General features: G+C 37.3%; 1 protein-coding gene across 7 annotated transcripts in view; it reads right to left on the reverse strand.

The window, feature by feature from the left end:
- Nucleotides 1-18,428, reverse strand: part of CARMIL1 (capping protein regulator and myosin 1 linker 1) — a 251,772-nt gene that overhangs the window by 65,251 nt on the left and 168,093 nt on the right. For all 7 annotated transcript variants that reach the window (XM_038392027.2, XM_038392029.2, XM_038392028.2 and 4 more), the window contains 7 exons: nt 17,057-17,229; nt 15,770-15,838; nt 11,905-11,998; nt 9,066-9,164; nt 6,530-6,658; nt 6,095-6,226; nt 543-718 (listed from right to left, as the gene is read on the reverse strand). In XM_038392027.2, coding sequence (XP_038247955.1) covers nt 543-718; nt 6,095-6,226; nt 6,530-6,658; nt 9,066-9,164; nt 11,905-11,998; nt 15,770-15,838; nt 17,057-17,229 — 872 coding nt within the window. The remainder of the gene's footprint in view (nt 1-542; nt 719-6,094; nt 6,227-6,529; nt 6,659-9,065; nt 9,165-11,904; nt 11,999-15,769; nt 15,839-17,056; nt 17,230-18,428) is intronic.

The following is an 18,428-nucleotide window of genomic DNA, read 5'->3' on the forward strand; positions in this document are numbered from 1 at the left end:
ATGTGTTTGTCTGATCCTTGTTGCTGTGCAAAACTCCCCCCCCCACATAAAAGGGTTACAGTGACTTCCGATTAAATAGGGAGAACAGCAAAACCAGCAACACACAATATGCCATCAAATGCACAAAATAAAGTGATAAAATGGCCAGTAGTATTTGTTATCTTCTAATTTCCTTCAGTTATAATAATTTTAGGTGTTAGCAGTAACAATAGTAGATAAAGTATTTCAGACATATGATTTTTAAGTTGATTGTGCCATTTAAAGCCACAGAAATAACAAGGAAAATAGGCATACCAAATACTAGATATGTGCTACATGATCCAATTAACTTTGTTGTAGAAACCTAAATATTTGCATTTCCTGGACCAACCCGATTGGCCTGAATGGTGACATACCAGTTTCTATATGAATTCTTATGTGGGAATGTTCAGGAAACATACAGATATACATATACACAAGCAATACAAAAATACAACTCAATACATGGTCTTTAACCATCTTCAGAGTATTTATGGACAGGTTTCATAGTGCTTTTAATATACCTAATTTTATTGAGGATATCAATTCCAGACTGCTCCAAGAGCACATTTTTAACAAAGGTACGTGGAATGGAAATCTTCTCGGTGCTGGCCTCAATCAGGTCTTGCCGAATGTGGGTCTTCTTCATCACATTCGGGCAAAGATTCTCAGCTGCGTCCACCATAGACTCAAGCAGCGCCTGTAGCACAAATGAGAGAAAACAATAAACACTCCCTTAGAAATTCCACAGCATTGCTTTAGTTGAAGGAGAGATCATAGCACCGTGTACGTTTACACATCTTAAAAGCATTTACGAACAAAACTGAGAGGAACAACTTGCCTGATTTAATAACCAAACACATATTTTTTTGTAAATATAAAAGTTATAAATAGAGAAAACTATATTTGGTTAATTACCAGAACAATACATCTGTTCCCATTGCGCACTCAGCACCACCTCTGCATTTTTAAGAAGCAAAAGAAAACTCTGTTGAAGAAGTCTAATAAACCCTCCAACGGTCAGCTAATCTGTGCTCTGAATCACAATTTTCTTTCGCAGTCCTACCCTCCTTGTTTAAAAGGTGTCCAGAGTCTCCTCAGATGGGGATGGCGACAACTGTGAACATTTGTATGTCCCTGGAATTTTCTAGACACAAGAATTTCCTATTTCAGAACTAGGCAGAGGTACATAGCCTGAGAGGCGAGCAGGAATCTACCCGCAAGAATATCCAATACACACACACACACACACACACACACACACACACACACACACACACACAGGGCTGTCAAGCGATTAAAAAATTCATCACACGATTAAAAAAAATTAATTTAAATTTATTTAAATATTTTTGGATGTTTTCTACATTTTAAAATATATTGATTACAATTACCACACAGAATACGAAGCGTACAGTGCTCACTTTATATGATTTTTGATTACAAATATTTGCACTGTAAAACACAAAAGAAATAGTATTTTTCAATTCACCTAATACAAGTACTGTAGTGCAATCTATTGATCATGAAAATTGAACTTACAAATGTAGAATTATGTACAAAAAAATAACTGCACTCAAAAATAAAACAATGTAAACCTTTAGAGCCTACAAGTCCACTCAGCCCTACTTCTTGTTCAGCCAATCGCTCAGACAAACAAGTTTGCTTACATTTGCTGGAGATAATGCTGCCCACTACTTGTTCACAATGTCACCTGAAAGTGAGAAAAGGCATTTACATGGCACAGTTGTAGCCGGCATTGCAAGGTATTTATGTGCCACGCTAAAGATTCACATGCCCCTTCATGCTTCAACCACCCTTCCAGAGAACATGCTGATCACGCCTGTTAAAAAAAAAATGTGTTAATTAAATTTGTGACTGAATTCCTTGGGAGAGAATTGTATGTTCTCACTTTCAGGTGACATTTACATAAGAAGCAGGCAGCATTGCTTCCCGTAAATGTAAACCAACTTGTTTGTCTTAGTGATTGGCTGAATGAGAAGTAGGACTGAGTGGGCTTGTAGGTGCTAAAGTTTTACATTGTTTTGTTTTTGAGTGCAGTTATGTAAAAAATAAAATCCTACATTTGAAAGTTGCACTTTCACGATAAAGAGAGATTGCACTTCAGTACCTGTATGAGGTGAACTGAAAAATACTATTTATTTGTTTATCATTTCTACAGTGCAAATATTTGTACACAAAAATAATATAAAGTGAGCACTGTACACTTCGTATTCTGTGTTGAAACTGAAATCAATATTTGAAAATGTGGAAAAACATCAAAAAATATTTAATAAATTTCAATTGGTATTCTATTGTTTAACAGTGCGATTAATCACAATTAATTTATAATATATACATACACACACACACTAGGGCTCTTGATTAATCGTTTTTAAATCATGTGATTAGCTCAAAAAAACTGCGATTAAAAAAACTGTGATTAATAACTTTTGATCACACTGTTAAACAGAATACCAATTGAAATTTATTAAATATTTTTGATGTTTTTCCACATTTTCAAATATATTGATTTCAATTACGGTACATATAAATATTCCAGTTGACATATAAATTAAAGCTTGACCTTTTTTAAAAGATTTATTTTCAGAGAAAGCACCTTTTAAAACCTATGCCCAATTTTTTAAATCTTAAAAATAAATAAATAAATAAATAAATAAGAGTTTGTGCGCTTCCCTGTTGGTTTTTAGAAGAGCCTTCCTTCCATGTGGCCTGAGAGCAAAGCCAGATGTGTGTGGACTTATCCCCACTGTTGCTAGTGCTTGCAATTTTATCACAAGTCTCAATATATTAGCTGTTTTTCTTAAGGCCCAGCTCCTGGAATCAAGTGATTACACATGAGAATCTCAACTTTCATTAAAAAAAAAAAAAGCTTCTAGCCCTCATGGTTGCAGAGAAAAGTTAGAAAATGTGAACACTAAAATCTCCAAAGCCAGGAGACAGAAATAAACTAAAATCTTATATACATAAGTGTGTTTGTGTGTGTGTGTGCGCATGCGCGCATCTATCTACCTACCCATATCATGATTTGTAAGCCAATCCCATGATTTTTGAGGCCTGACAATACCATCACACACCTCCAGACTCCTTCAATTTTCCACATCTTTCCTAAACTGTGGTGCCCAGAACTGGACACAGTACTCCAGATGAGGCTCACGAGTGTCTAGGAGAGTGGAATAATTCCCTCCCATGGCTTACATACAACAATCCTGTTAATACACCCCAGAATCATATTAGCCTTTTTGCAGCTGCATCACATTGTTGACTTATATTCAATTTGTGATCCACTTTAACTCCCAGATCCTTTTTCAGCAGTACTACCACCTAGCCAGTTATTCCGCATTTTGTAGTTGATTTGATTTTTCCTTCCTAAGTGAAGTACTTTGCACTTGTCTATATTGAATTTCATCTTGTTTAATTCAGACCAATTCTCTAGTTTTCCACAGTCACTTTGAATTGTAATGTGGTCCTCGAAAGTGCTTGCAACCCATCCCAGCTTGATGTCATCTGAAAATTTTAAAAGCATATAATCCACGCCATTATACAAATCATTAATGAAAATACTGAATTGTACCAGAGCCAGGATTGACTCTTGCGGTACCCTACTGGATACGCTCTCCCAGTCTGACAGCGAACCATTGATAACTACTTCTTTCATTGTACACCTACCTTATGATCATTTCATCTAGACCCCATTTCCCTAGTTTGCTTATGAGAATGTCATGCAGGACAGCGTCAAAAGCCTTACTAAAATTAAGATAAGGTCTCTTCTGGCCTTAAAATCTATGAGACAGGTGTTTCTGAGGAGGACTGGATGAAGCAGTCCCCTGGGCCATATAAGAGTCTCTTCTCTTGCTTCAGGATCTTATGTCTTGCCTGAGGTCTTCATTGGCTGAAAAATGAACCGTTGGGTTCCTGGCATCAGCAGGTGACTCTGCCTGGCAGTGATACTCTGCAGGAACTTGCAAAGTATTTTCTAGGAACTCAGCTGTGATTTCTAACATAGCTGTGATTTCCCAAGCTGACTCACTAACCACAAGCTGCTTGTTCTTCTTCTACTCCTTCCTTCACCTCCCGTACCTTCCGTTTCAGGGAAAAATCCATTTCCCATTTGTTCAAAGGTTCTTTGGTGACCTTTTCCAGCTTCCACTGGCTACTTCCCGAAAAGGTGTGCTCTTATTGCTACGGGAACTGAAGTCAAAACCAGAACTCCAAAATACTTCTGGCAGAGTTTCTGTCCTGAGGACAATATGCCAATAAGGCTGATTTACATAAGCCTCCTATTTAGGTTCACAAACAAATGGTAAACGCCAGGAGAGTTCCTGAACCAGCAGAAACAATCCAAGAAAAAACAAACAAACAAACAAAAGATTAATCCCCTTCTCAAATTAAAGAAAAAAAATAGTCTTCAGCCTGACCTGAAAGATTGACACCTAAGTATATATAGAGGAACTTCACTTTGTCGCTATCTACAAGGCACCTTGTAGACCCCTGGTGCTATACAAATAATAGAAGTAATTGTAAAAGGATACTAAACTTGACCTAAAAAAGTGCCATTTGCTTTAAAGATGTGCAAGCATAAATGCCTCAATCTTAAACCACAATACAACCAAGCAATGCTTCTGTAAATGAAATTCTAAATGTAGCTTTTCTTTGACAAGGCTGTTTAAAATGCACAGGACTTACTTAAATGCATCAGTCCTGCACAAAGAACAGAACTGATTATGCATATTTCAATGACTAAGCCTGGAAATTCTACAGTCAAGAACCCTGTGGAGAGATTAGCTCACCTCTACAAGCTCTTATGCAAAAAGAGATTTAAAATAAAAACTGATACATAGAATCCTCACCTTATTACGCATAAAGGGGAGAGGAGAACAAAATAATCTATAATCCACAACATTTTCCTCCTCATTAACTTTTTTTAATTTAGGAAAAGTAATTAGTAATGTGCTATTATTACTGTTCTTCATTACATTCCCACTGACTAAAGCATTTTATTTTTGTCTCAGAAGTCTAATCTGCATTTTCAGATTCTTTGATAAATTTAAATATAGTCACGCATAGCCTGGCTGCTTACTGATGAACAGGAGTATGGTATGAACAGATTAATCCCTTCCCACCCCCAACACCATTCTTATACTTTTCAAATGCTCCTTCACAGAATTGCAAAAATCTTCCTTCCATCTTGTCCCGTTGCTGAACCTAATGCAGATCTCTTTATTTAAACATATGAACTACGTGGGATGCACATCTCTTCCTCAGCTCCTTTAACAACAGCACAGGACCTAGTAAATAGTTTCAAATGATTACGCAGGTGGGAAGCAGAGTGATTGCAGATCATTGGGGATTAATTCCTATTTGAAGGATTGCAGGTTTGGTAAGAAACATTTAAAAGGATCCCCCTTGAAAAGATGGACAACAACTAACGGGGAGCTCCTGGAAGGAAGCCTTGTGGTAAAGACATGCAAGCAAAAAGACAGAAGTGAAATTGGTGGGACTGATTTACAGACCAAGTTTCTGCTGATAGATCTTCCCTAGCAGCGGAGTCTTCTCAGCACATGGTGCTCATAACTTCCACTCCATTGGGGCACCCAGACTGGCAAGTACATCCTAGAAAGTTTCTAGGGGCTTTCAAGGGTGCCTGGGAGATTCCCTCATTCAGCATAACTCTCCTACAGTCTCAGCTGCAACCTAAAAGTTGCCCTCCTGTGGCAAAACCACAAGACAGGGTGGAGGTGCCAATATCTGGCTTAATACAAGGTGGTGTATCCCTCCTCCTTTTCTTTCTGTGCCAAACATTTAAGTTAATTTTGTACTTCTTACTAAGAAAAATTTCTTAGTGATTAGCCACCCAGGCAATAAGCACATAATATTCCAAAACCAACATCAAGTATATAACTGAAGTTTGATGGGTTTTCTAGTTCTCATAACGTGCTTGAGATATACTCTTTTGGTTCACAATAGCAATGGAAAATATTGATGCAATTGCACACCTCTATTTAGTTATCATTTGTATATGCAAGGTATATTAGAAAAAACCCTAAATGCAGACCTTAAGTTGTTCATCCACAACCCTCGTGACTTCCCCAGCCATGGATTCGAGTGTCTCCTGTATTGGATTGGATAATGAGTCATTCACTCCTGCCCAAGAAGCTCCACCAAGATGGTACAGATTTGGTAATAGCTGTAAGATAGATATAACAACTTTTACAAGTTAGCTTTCAGCCAACTATCTTCAATCCTGAAAAAACTGATGGAAATGACTATATTCATTTAAATATTTATTGAAAGTTCATTTTTAAATAATAACCAGTTCAGATACTCTGAAAAATACTCTCATGTGATATATTATTAGAGGCCCTGGAAAAAGAGAGGGATTTTGTATGTACTTAAGTGCTTTGCTGAATCAGGGTTATGGTTCTTTTACAAAGCTTTTTATATTAGCCTCCTCATCACAACCAAATATTAAATGCTCAGAAGGGCTTACTGTTTTGGAGTTCTTAGCATCCCGCATAAGCCTTTCTGCAGATTTCAGGTCTTCCTGTACAGCATCCACACCACAATTTCTTAAGGAGTTGAGATGATCTTGCACTTTAACACATATTCTGTCAATCATCTACTCAGAACAAAAGAAAAAAAAGAAGAGGAAATAGCAGATGTAAAAGTAGATAAGGGGTTAAAATGCAAAGAAGTGATGCTGAACAAACAAAAAGTTAAATATCAGCCTTTGTGGGATTCAGCCCAGATTCCAAATCAAAATGAACCTGGTGGGAATTGCTGTTGGGATGCAAAAGTACTAGGAATGCATGATCAGAGTCTGTGTGTACACATACGTTCCTTATTTAAAAAATTTACATACATTTCTTACTATAGTAAAAAAGGTCCAAACAAACCACCAGCACATTATTTATTTATTATTAATTATTATTAATTTTGTTTTTCACCACAGCTCTAAGTTACCTTTTCAGGGTTGGGGTAGGGTTGTTTTGTTTTTTGGCATGGCACAAAAACTTACTGACCAACCGTAAAACTTGGTATGAAGGTTACTGAATTGTTCCAAGAACTTGGACATAGTAACACTAAGCTCTCCCATGACCAGTTCAAACACTAGCAATGATTTCTATTGTCTGAATAAAACACTACTGTGTAAGCATTGGAAATTTCTTTAGCAAATTAGATATTTTCAGTCACAAAGAATATTCATTTGGGATCTGTGGCTACCAAAGCAGAAAGCTGCTCCAGATCTTTCACAAAGCACTATATAAAGCTTTAAATATGTATTTGAATCACATGCTCCATACTTGTTTTCAATACAAAACATTCCAAGCACAGAGTGGGAAGGTAGTGTAGGTGTGCCTTTATGAGATGGGCAAGACAGACCAATATGCCTGGCAGGCATGAGCCACATTTTCTGTTTAACAATCACCTGTGACTAAAGGAATCAGGGGTGGGGCCAGGAAGCACTTATAAAAGGACATGGACAATACTGAGAGTTTAAGTGAATTCATTAAAATTGGATATCCATCTAACATGTTGAAACCCCAACCAAGTACATGCCTGATCATGTAATATTTGTAGATTCAACATTTTTCAAACTGCAACTAGTACAGCAGTACGTCCACAGCACCTTCCTTCTTTGCTGCTCTATAGTGCTTCTCCTCTTCAAAGGGCTTTACAAACAACGAAATAACTATTAGACTGGGGGGAAGTTCCATTGCTGGGATAATTTAAAAACTGGACTGGACAAATCAACAGAGAATATACTGGGGGAATAATCATGCAGTGACATAGGATGAACGAGATTATTCACTCCTGATCACATACCATATAGGAGTAATTTATATATAGCATAAAGATAGTGAAGATGAACTCCCTAAAATAGTGAAGATGAACTCCCTTGAGGTTCCGTAGTTATACACATTTATATATACTGAAGAGTATGTGTGCTTTTATTCTGGGGAAAAAAGGGGAAACGGTTAAGTTGTAAAAAGATCTAAACAATGTCACAGGAAATTATTTACATGAAAATGATGGTAATGGAATAGATGAATGACAACTAAAATAAAATAAAAAGGCATTGCCTTTGCAGTTTTTAATGCCAGTACATCCTTGTGCATCATCTTCTCTGTCAAGAGGGTGGAAAATTGTTTCAGGCTCTAATAATACAATGTTGTCACATTTGATTTGTCATATAATGGAGCGAGAAGAAAAAACTTCTGAATCACAAGTCAGAAAAAGATTATAAAGAGAAAGTAAGGAGAAGCAATCATTTTACTGATTACACTAAAGATTAGAACAAGGCTGCTCCTCCATTTGCTTTGGAGTTTCACTGGAATATCAAGCGGGTAAGACAGTTTCAAAGTAAAAGCCATTTTGTCATATCCATCTTCTGCCACCTGGTCCTGGTGGTGTATCAGGGAAGTAAACAGTCTGTAAGAAGCCAGGAAAGACTTGCTCGGGGGCAGGCACTGTGTTGGGCTGCCAGGATCACCCTACACCCCGTTTGCTTGCCCTCCTGCAAGCTCTGGTGTAGGAGATATGCCACGGTGGGAGGTGCCAGAGTTATAGCATTTGCCATCAAAGCCACCCTAGCTTCTGTTGCACTAGAGCACCACTCATAACTTCTTAAGTTACACCAGGGCCTTTTTAGCCCATGCAGCAGCCCAGAACCTGGAGAGCACAAAGGGAGCTTAAAGTCATCCTTTTCCTCACTTCCCCAAGGCTGAATCTTCTGTACTGCACCTCCTGGAGGTACAGCAGAGAATGTGACACTCACTCTCTTTCTCGCTCAATTTAGGTTTTTGCACAGCAACTGTCCGTGTAGCACGTAGGTGCTTCTGCAAAAACATGGTCTTTCTGCAGCTTCCATAGTACAGAATTTGGCAGTGACAACTTTTTTTGAAAACCAACCAGGCTGTCAAAGCCAATGTTTCTTGCAGTTATGCCGGTGTAAAAAGAACAATTTGGCCCGGAGGCAGTCATTTAACACAGGAAGAGCTATCAGCAAAGCACAAGGCTCTCACCTGTTGTGTGGTGCTGGTGACGATACCCTGCTGCAGCCTGTATGCCTGCTCCTGTAGGTATTTTCTGGTCTCATGATTACGAAGCAAGTAGTTTTCTATCTAAAAGTAAAAGTCAGATTAGGATACTGCTTCTACTCTCCCCATTTTTCACTTTCAATATCTCTCTCTTTCAAGTGAACTTTTACTATCTAGGCGCTGATTCAAAAAATTAGTTAAGCATGTGAGTAGCCCCACTGACTTCAAATGGGATTTTTCACTAATTTAAAATTAGGCATGTGCTTAAGTATGTTGCTGATTTGGGGGCCTTGAAGAGTTAAAAAGTTAAGAGCTATTAGGAGCAAATAAACAAAAAATAAGGCACTTAACACCCTTGATCCACCTCAACATATACCTAACATTTTTCATGTGATATTTAAATATTCTATGTAGTCCTCTGAAACTAGGAAACAAAGTGAGAACATATCTTCACATCACACAGGTAAAGCTAAAAAACGCCATTGGGAAAAGTGTGAACAAATAAACTTGCAGAAAATTTAAAAAACAAATACTGCTTACATATTTTTATAATAGCACTTCTATGCTACCATAGCTAGAGCTGTTAGCTGTGCAAGGATAAACCCCGGCTTTACAATATTGTATAAAAGTCATTTATTTCAAGTGACAAAATTTCTAACAAGCATCCTGGTGCATGAGCATTTTTTTGTTTAAAAAAACAAAGCTACGAATCGTTAAAATATCTATTTGGACTTTAATTGTTGGCCTACTAAAATATCCCATTTTAGGTGTTTGCTTTACAACATCTATAAGTTGTAAAATTTGCCTTGGTATTTTGAACAAATTTGGAGGGCTCTTTACCCATTTTGTCGATGAAGTGTTCTTGATATGGCCAATTATTCATTTTTACACATTTAATGTTTGAAAGTTGTCTAAAGGGGATGAACTACCATTTTTCTCTCTTTAAAACATTGGTCTTTAACACCCATGATGATCTATACTAGAAATTAGACGCATACAAGATACTGTACATATTTCTTTTACAACTACTCAATGTATTGTGAAAGGCTCAAATGACAACTTAAAAGATAATGTGGGCTTTAAAGTAAAGATGGGTCAATAACTAATTTTTCAATTCACTGTCAGTTCTAAAAGAAAAGTTCAGATTTGGTGAAACCAAATTCCACTATGAATGACCATGAATAGGCATTGGGCCAAGGAAAAAAGAGCAAAATGACTCTATCCTGGTGGTGGGAAACCCATGTTCAAGTCCCTGCTTCAACAACTAATTATTTATACAAAGTGAAATAGCTTCATCAGGAGATTGAGAGAGACCCACCCAGTGACTTGGGCACTCTCCTGCAATGGGGGAGACTCAAGTTCAAATCCCTCCTCCACATCAGGCAGAAGGGGCATCTGAACCTGGATCTCCCGTATCTCAGGTGAGAGCTCTAACCACTGGGCTAAAACTTATAAATTGGCCACCACTACCTTTGCTTTGCGAGTGGCACCTAAGTCCCCACAAAACACATTTGGGCCAAAACTATTCCATGAATTCGTGTCAAATTTGCAAATAATTTTGGATCCACTAAAACAGCATTTTTCAATAAACAAACTATTGGCCTGAAAAATTTCACCCAGATCTACTTTAAAGATGACTGTACTTTTTTTTGTTTGTTTCTTCATGATGTATAAAAAAATGCCTGAAAAATTGTTTAATAACAAAAGAAACCAAACAAGCTGAGGTCTTGTATATCCTGTGAATAAATGTTAAACTGAGAAAAGAAAATACTTCATATACAGTGCATAAGTAAGCCGTAGAACTCATTGCCACAAGATAACATTAAGGCCAAGAGCTTCATTAGATTTTAAAAAGATCTCCCTTTTTCTTGATAAAAGAAATATCTACTGTTATGAAAATATTATAATCTGTCTAATGTAAGGGATATAAGCCCATATGCATCAGGTGTTAAAAAAGAAGCAGAATTCAGACCATCCATGTACATCATCAAGAAAAGCAGCAGTATTTTTCCATTTGAAGGTCACTTAACGGCAAGGTTTTTGGCTCGTAAGGATCACATACTTACATTACTTAATCACAGCTTTGCGGGTTTTATGCCCCCACCCTTATTTAAAAAAACCCAACTCATTAAAAGTTGCAGACCATGTTTTTTTTTCCTGATAGACAAGATGACTCCTTTAGAACTTGCATGACTGACTGTATTAAAACCCAGCTGGGAGTTCTATAATCCATGAGATTTGGACAGCTACAGACAAATTTTTGCCAACATAGTCCTTATCCAAGAGATCACTTCAGTTAAATTAATTTTTGATGATGATGTGTGTGTGTGTGGTGTACATGTAATGTGAACACATCAAGTAAATATGCTGATATCTACCCATTAAATTAAAAACGAGTCTATATTCCACAACAGCCTCTCTCAGTCTTTAGTTTTGTACTGTGCTGAGTACTCTCTGCGCTTCAACAGCAATAAAATGCAACAAAACCATCTAAATACATAGAAATACACACACGTGCCAATTTCTAACCATATACATGTGCGCATGTGCACACACACAATTTAATCAGTATTTCCTTATTTTGTGGTTCGTTGTTATTAAGCCATTGCATTCTATGGCTCTCAGTTCAAATGATCTTTTTGAACATAGAGCCTTCCATTCAGTTATGATTCTTGATTACCATAACCTGTCCACATGTTCATGCGTGTCTATGTAAATGAAATACTCAATGAATCTAGCAAAGAATTCTTACTCAGCCAAGCATGAATTTACAACCACTTGAAGTTATTACTCTTTTTCTGAGAGTGAATTGTATATGTAATACCTTTTGCAGCGCCTCCTCTGTTTTTTCAGGGTTTGTTTTAAGTGCTTGAGAAGCATCATTCATAGGTATTGGCATGAACCTTAAAGTATAATTCCTAAAACAAAATAAAAAAAACAAACCTTTACTGTAATGAGAGCTATAATCTAATTACTACATATAATTATAAGGAGTAAAGTAGCAAATACAGTCAGCTCTTAGTTTTTTTTCCAATAATTTTGTGCCTGATTTTGTAAACACTTGCACATGTCCGTAACTTAACTTTCATGAGTAGCCACACTAAAGTCAAGCACATGCATATTTGCAGGAAATGAACCTTACTCTTCTTTCTAGTTAGATATAGGGGGAGATTTTCAAAGATACAAAGGGCAGTTAGGTATCTAACTGCCTCTGAAAGTCAATGGGAGTTGGGCACTTAACTTCCATTTGTGCCTTTGAAAATTTTCCTCCTAGATCTAATTAGAGAGATAAAGATATTTATACACTAGGTAAAGATATGGACTTCCAATGGTAGTTGGATGACTATGCTGCCGTTTATGTTTTTGAAAACTTTCCCCCAGGAGTTGGGTTACCTTTTTTTCTACTTACAAGAAAGATCAGGAATTATTAGCTCCTATTGAATGGAGTTAATCAGAAAAAATGAGAGAATTCTACAAACGGCTTTGAAATTCACTATTTAACATATTACTATATATGCAGCTACTTGAGCTACAACTAACTGCTGCATTTTTCTTTAATAGCAATTGCCAAAATGTATACAGCAGCAACCACAACTCAATATTTTATATAATTATTTCCTATATTTTACTGCCTTATCTGTTAAAACAATTGTCCACACCACAAAAGTTTGTGTGTCTCCATGTGCTATAGAATAGTCAATAACTCTAAGTCAATCCTCCATTAGGATGGACTATTTTTAAATATCAAAGATAACAGACCTCAAGATGGATAGTTGCTATGGAAGCTGTTGAAAGTACGTGGCAGGGGGAAAAAAAGTTTTTTTTTTTTAAAAAACCATGTGTATCTCAAGCAGCTGTTTGTTATTTAATATAGCACATTCAGTGCAGTCTATAATTACTAGTGCTTATATGCTACAATCAATAAGCAAAGGCTTGAGCCCCCAGGACAAGAAAAAGATATGAAACACAAGGAGACTCCATGGGTATAATCCTGAAACTAGAACTTTAGATGAACAGCATCCTATGAAAAATTCTATAATCCATTTATTTCCCGACACACAAAATTGTTCTGGAATGTTAATTTATTTTCATCTCTGAATTAAACTCTAGGGGGAAAAAAGAATTTAAAGCTTGCATGAAACTTTGATCATCAGACCAACCAATATTTATCCTCACACTCTACTTCTTTTTTCTTGGCTTCCTTTGAAGTCTCAAACATCCCTTCATGCTTGTTATTTTCCTTCTTCAAGCTTCATTTTTCCCTAATAACAAGAACAGATTTCCCTAATAACTCATTAATCCAATAAAGTCCATTTCCAGGTTTAAAACACGTGTTGCTTTCCTTATCCAGTGTATTATTACACTCCCTACCAATAAACCTATATTAAAAGAATTGTTAAGTTTTGCAGAGAAGCACTCAAAGGCCAGGAAATGCTGAAGTGAAGGATGTCCATAGAACCCTATCTCTGCCCCTTTGTATCACACATTACAATAATCCTACATGATATTGTCATATGCTATGTTTTCTCCAGGACTCCTGCCCCATACTGCAGAGTTACTGCAATAACAGTTTAACACATTCACTGTTTACTCTGCTCTAACAGGAATAGGTTTATGGTCAGTTTATACTTCCAGTCTTGTGACCTGAACTGGATACCACAGGCAAGGGAAGAGTCCCAGCTCCCCAGGGGGTACACAGTACTTGCTTCTCTTCCTGCAATATTAGGCTTGGAAGTTGAGATATTATATCCTGTTATAAGTTCTTATGGAAAGTCCTATAAAGCTGAATACCATACAATTCTACAGAAATTTAGGCTCTGATTCAGCAAAGCACAAGCCAATGCTTAAGTTCTATTAAAGCCAATGGAATGTAAGTATGGGCCTTGTTGCATGGGGATAGACAACTACATTCTTAAGTGTTTTGTTGAACCAGGGCCTTAACTGAATTCTATAGAAATTACGAACATTTTATATAAAACTTAACAGACAATGATATCCTTTCTGTATTTCTTTTGATTGATCCTATAGAATTGCATAGCAGAAATCCCATTTAGGTCACAGGACCTTCACATAAAAAGGGAAAAACATATGTAATTTTGATGTTTTAAAAATGCATGTGTTATATTGCTTTCCTTCCAATACTTGTGCAATTAGACTCATGACACTACAGAAGCCTGGCTTTGCCAGTGTAGGGATACAAAAATCAGGTCTCAGCAACAGTTTTAAAAATATCTAATATTTTTACAATACATTCTGTTAAGGGTGACATTTATCTTCTCCGAGAAAACTAGCAATGTCTCATGTATTTCTGTGAAACATATGGAGGAAGATGTTCCCAATATGTCTTTGAGATGGATTTGTTTAAAGGCTAATTGTTTTCAGCAAACACTGACAGAAATCCCAGTCTTCAGAGTTTCAAGCTTCGCTATTCATGAGTTGGGTTGTGATACTGTCTGTGGTATTAAAACATTAGAGATGACAGAAGATGACCTAAGCTTCCACGCTAAGTAACTGAGATGTCATGTCTATAAAAAGCACTATCTGCCCCATTTACTTTCCCTGTCTAGTTCATTTCCTCTCGCTTTAGGATCCCTCTTCTGTTTATTTACCTGAGCATATCTAAAGGGAAAAAGCACCTGATGTTAACAGGAAAAATATGTAATATTTTCTGATCAGACTTCTCCTGTAAATGCATGTTGCTGCTCTATAAAGAATAAATGTCTGCAAGATGATAAACGGCCTTTCCAAGTTCTTTAAATTATTCACTAATATCATTGGAATCATTCCAAAATTACTTTCTTAATTATAGACCGTTCCTATGAATTTCCTCCATCAGTACAACTGATTCCATTTTGAAATGAAGCACAAACAAACTGAGGGAAATGAATGCATCCTATACCAACAACAGAAATCTGGTTGATGAACTCCAACTGCAAGAGTTATGATTCTACAGAGGATTAAGATACTACCTCAAATAGCTGTACATTTTTGCAAAACATCCTGTCTGGAGACTAGCAATTGTCTATTATCTTCACCTTCAAAAGACTCTCTTTGGTCCCTGTCTATAAGATCTAATGATATGAAACAACTCCAAACGCTGCTTAATTTAAAAACTGCATTTTTCCCCTGAAAAACAATCACATACAGAAAAGTGACAGAGATAGATATAGATCAAAGTGATTCAGTCTGTCATTGTAACAGATGCTACAGCATCAGTGATCTCAACGATCCCAAAATTACAGACCTTCATAGGGATTATAATGAACAACTGCAATTCCCCAAACCCTCATTATTAGCTTTTACTTGATGGATACACAGACCAAAATGCTGATTTTATGGTGATGACTATTGGACACAGAGTTTCATTCAGATAACTAATTTCTTTTAAAGCACAAATTATGGCTGCTAAGAACATAGATCAATGGAGAGAAAAGAGTTTATACAACCCCCTCCACATTTTAACATTATTATATAGTGCCTACCACTGGAGCATGGAAGAAGAATGAAAGAAACATTTTCCTCCCTTTTGAGCTCAGTGTGAATTCATAAGCTTTACTTTAGATTTAGTCCCAACAGGCCCCAAAATGAGAGGTGCTGAGCACCCCTTAAATCCCATTGTCTCCTGCCCAGCACTGTTAGGAGATATTTCTTGATTTCCTCTTGTATCAGTTATCTTCCTTTAAACTTACTTTTCCAATGCCACTGCTATGTCCTGGAAGCCCTGTGCAGTGATATTATTCTTATCCCATATTACGGTTCTGTTGGGAAACAAAATTATACAAAGCTCAGAGACTGAATTAATAAAAGCAGTTCCCCTTTTTAAACAAACTGAACAGAGCAGTAATCTCCAATGCAGTTTTGTATTGTAAGGTTACGCAGTTGTGTGTGTCCAAAAATACACAGTAAAGAGCAAAATCATTTAGAAACAAATTTAGCTACTCATTAAAACCTTAGAATAATAGAAATAAAGGACAGAGTTACTAGGCTATTGTGTCTATCTTGCTTCCAATGTAGAATTGATCCTGCATTATATTTTCTATTTGTAATAAATCAAAAGCAGCAACCTCACTAAAAATGGTAACACACATTGATTGCTATTAATTTAAACCTACACAGTCAAGAGATTTCTCAGTTACAGTACCTCCACCATATTTAAACTTTCCTCTTTGCAGACATGCACTGCAGTAGGCTCTCATTACAGCAGAGGTTCTCAACCTTTTTCTTTTTGAGCTCCTCCTCCCACCCACAACATGCTATAAAAACTCTATGGCTCACCTGCGTTACAATAACTGATTTTCTGCATATAAACGCCAGGGCCAGCATTAAGGGGTAGTAAGCAGGGCAGCTGCCCGGGGCCCCATGAAGCTGAGTTGCTCAGGCTTCTGCTTCAGCCCTGGGTGGCAGGGCTCAGGGCCCCAGGCTTCAGCCCTGCATGGCAGGGCTTAGACTTTCTGCCCTGGGCCCCAGAGAGTCTAACACTGATCCTGCTTGGCAGACCCTCTGAAACCTGCTCATGGCCCCGCCCAGGGAAAACCAAGAGGAGCCACAGAAGAAGCAGTTCTGAAATTCTGCTAGTTCTGAACTTTAATTAAAAGGATTTAGATTTTGCTTGAGGGATCATGAAAGGATTGTATTAATTCTTATTCTGTCTAAACTGGTTCCTCCACTACTAACTGATAGATGTGGTCAAATGATTTAATTTCAACTTAAAATAGCTACCTTAAAGGAGAATTTCCAGACTTTTGCAGTTTAAAATTCTCATAAATAAATGTATTTATTTGTAGAGGTTTTTGCAGGGAGAATTTACTTATTTTTTATTTTAAATAAAAAAAGATGGTGATTGGGGAACTTATAACCCTGCAAGGTGACTTTCCTGTCAGTTGAATAAGAGAAAACAGGAGAAAGAGAGTGCTGGCAACAGGGATTACAACATTATTAAACATACAACCTTTCTAATGCAAATAAGGTTTTCATACCTGAGCTTGGTGTTTATCTGTAGAGCTTTTGCTAGCATCTTTGCTCCCATGTCTCCCATTCCGTTTCCACTAATATCCACTTTTGTAAGAGAAGTGTTGCTGCCCATTGCATTGATAATTATGGTAAGCTCAGTCTTCAACTTGGAATCTGCCAGGGATAGTGACTGCAAAGGCTATGGAGCATGTAAACAACGAACAAGAGCTGAGAATGCATTCTAGTACATCAACTAAAAGAGGGTTCTTAGGGCTCTCTTACAAGTTAGTGAACCTCTCAGAGGGATGGGTGGGGAACAGGGGGGACACTATGTATCAGATTCATTGAGGTGTTTACTGTAGCTATTGTAACATAACATGGTAAACAAACAATGATCTGAGATCTTTGAAATACAATTAGAACTAGTCAAACAATCTGACAACTTTATTCCTGAAATGCCTTGCTTATATTGTTTTACTACAGTAGCCTCAACATTAAGAGCTTGGGGGGGCACGGGAGGGAGAGGAAGGGAGGGAGCTTGGGGGTGTACATCCATTCCTTTAAAAAAGTCTGTGTGGGTGACAATTCTGAAATTAAGAGAGGTCCCTTGTAGACACGCATAAGATGACTAGAACATAAGAATGGCCATACTGGGTCAGACCAAAGGTCCATTCAGCCCAGTAGCCTATCTACCAACAGTGACCCATGCCAGGTGCCCCAGAGAGAGTGAACCTAAAAGGTAATGATCTAGTGATCTCTCTCCTGCCATCCATCTCAACCCTCTGACAAACAGAGGCTAGGGACACCATTCCTTACCCATCCTGGCTAATAGCCATTAAGGGACTTAACCTCCATGAATTTATCCAATTCTCTTTTAAACCCTGCTATTGACATAGCCTTCACAACCTCCTCAGGCAAGGAGTTCCACAGGTTGACTGTGCGCTGAGTGAAGAAGAACTTCCTTTTATTTGTTTTAAACCTACTGCCCATTAATTTCATTTGATGGCCCCTAGTTCTTATATTATGGGAACAAGTAAATAACTTTTCCTTATTCACTTTTTCCACACCACTTATGATTTTGTATCTCTCTATCATATCCCCCCTTAGTTTCCTCTTTTCCAAGCTGAAAAGTCCTGGCCTCTTTAATCACTCCTCATATGGAACCCGTTCCAAACCTGTAATCATTTTAGTTGCTCTTTTCTGAACCTTTTCTAATGCCAATATATCTTTTTTGAGATGAGGGGAGTACATCTGTACGCAGTAGAAAGATCACCGCGATTCTTGTTCATTGCATGATTATGCTCCATTTAGGTACTTTTAAAAAAAACAACATGTACTACTGCAACTGTTTCTTGTGGGCCACTATGAAGCACCAGTATGCTGTGGATCCCCTATATT

The sequence above is a fragment of the Dermochelys coriacea genome, chromosome 2 (genome assembly GCF_009764565.3).
Source record: "Dermochelys coriacea isolate rDerCor1 chromosome 2, rDerCor1.pri.v4, whole genome shotgun sequence".
Lineage (NCBI taxonomy): Eukaryota > Metazoa > Chordata > Testudines > Dermochelyidae > Dermochelys > Dermochelys coriacea.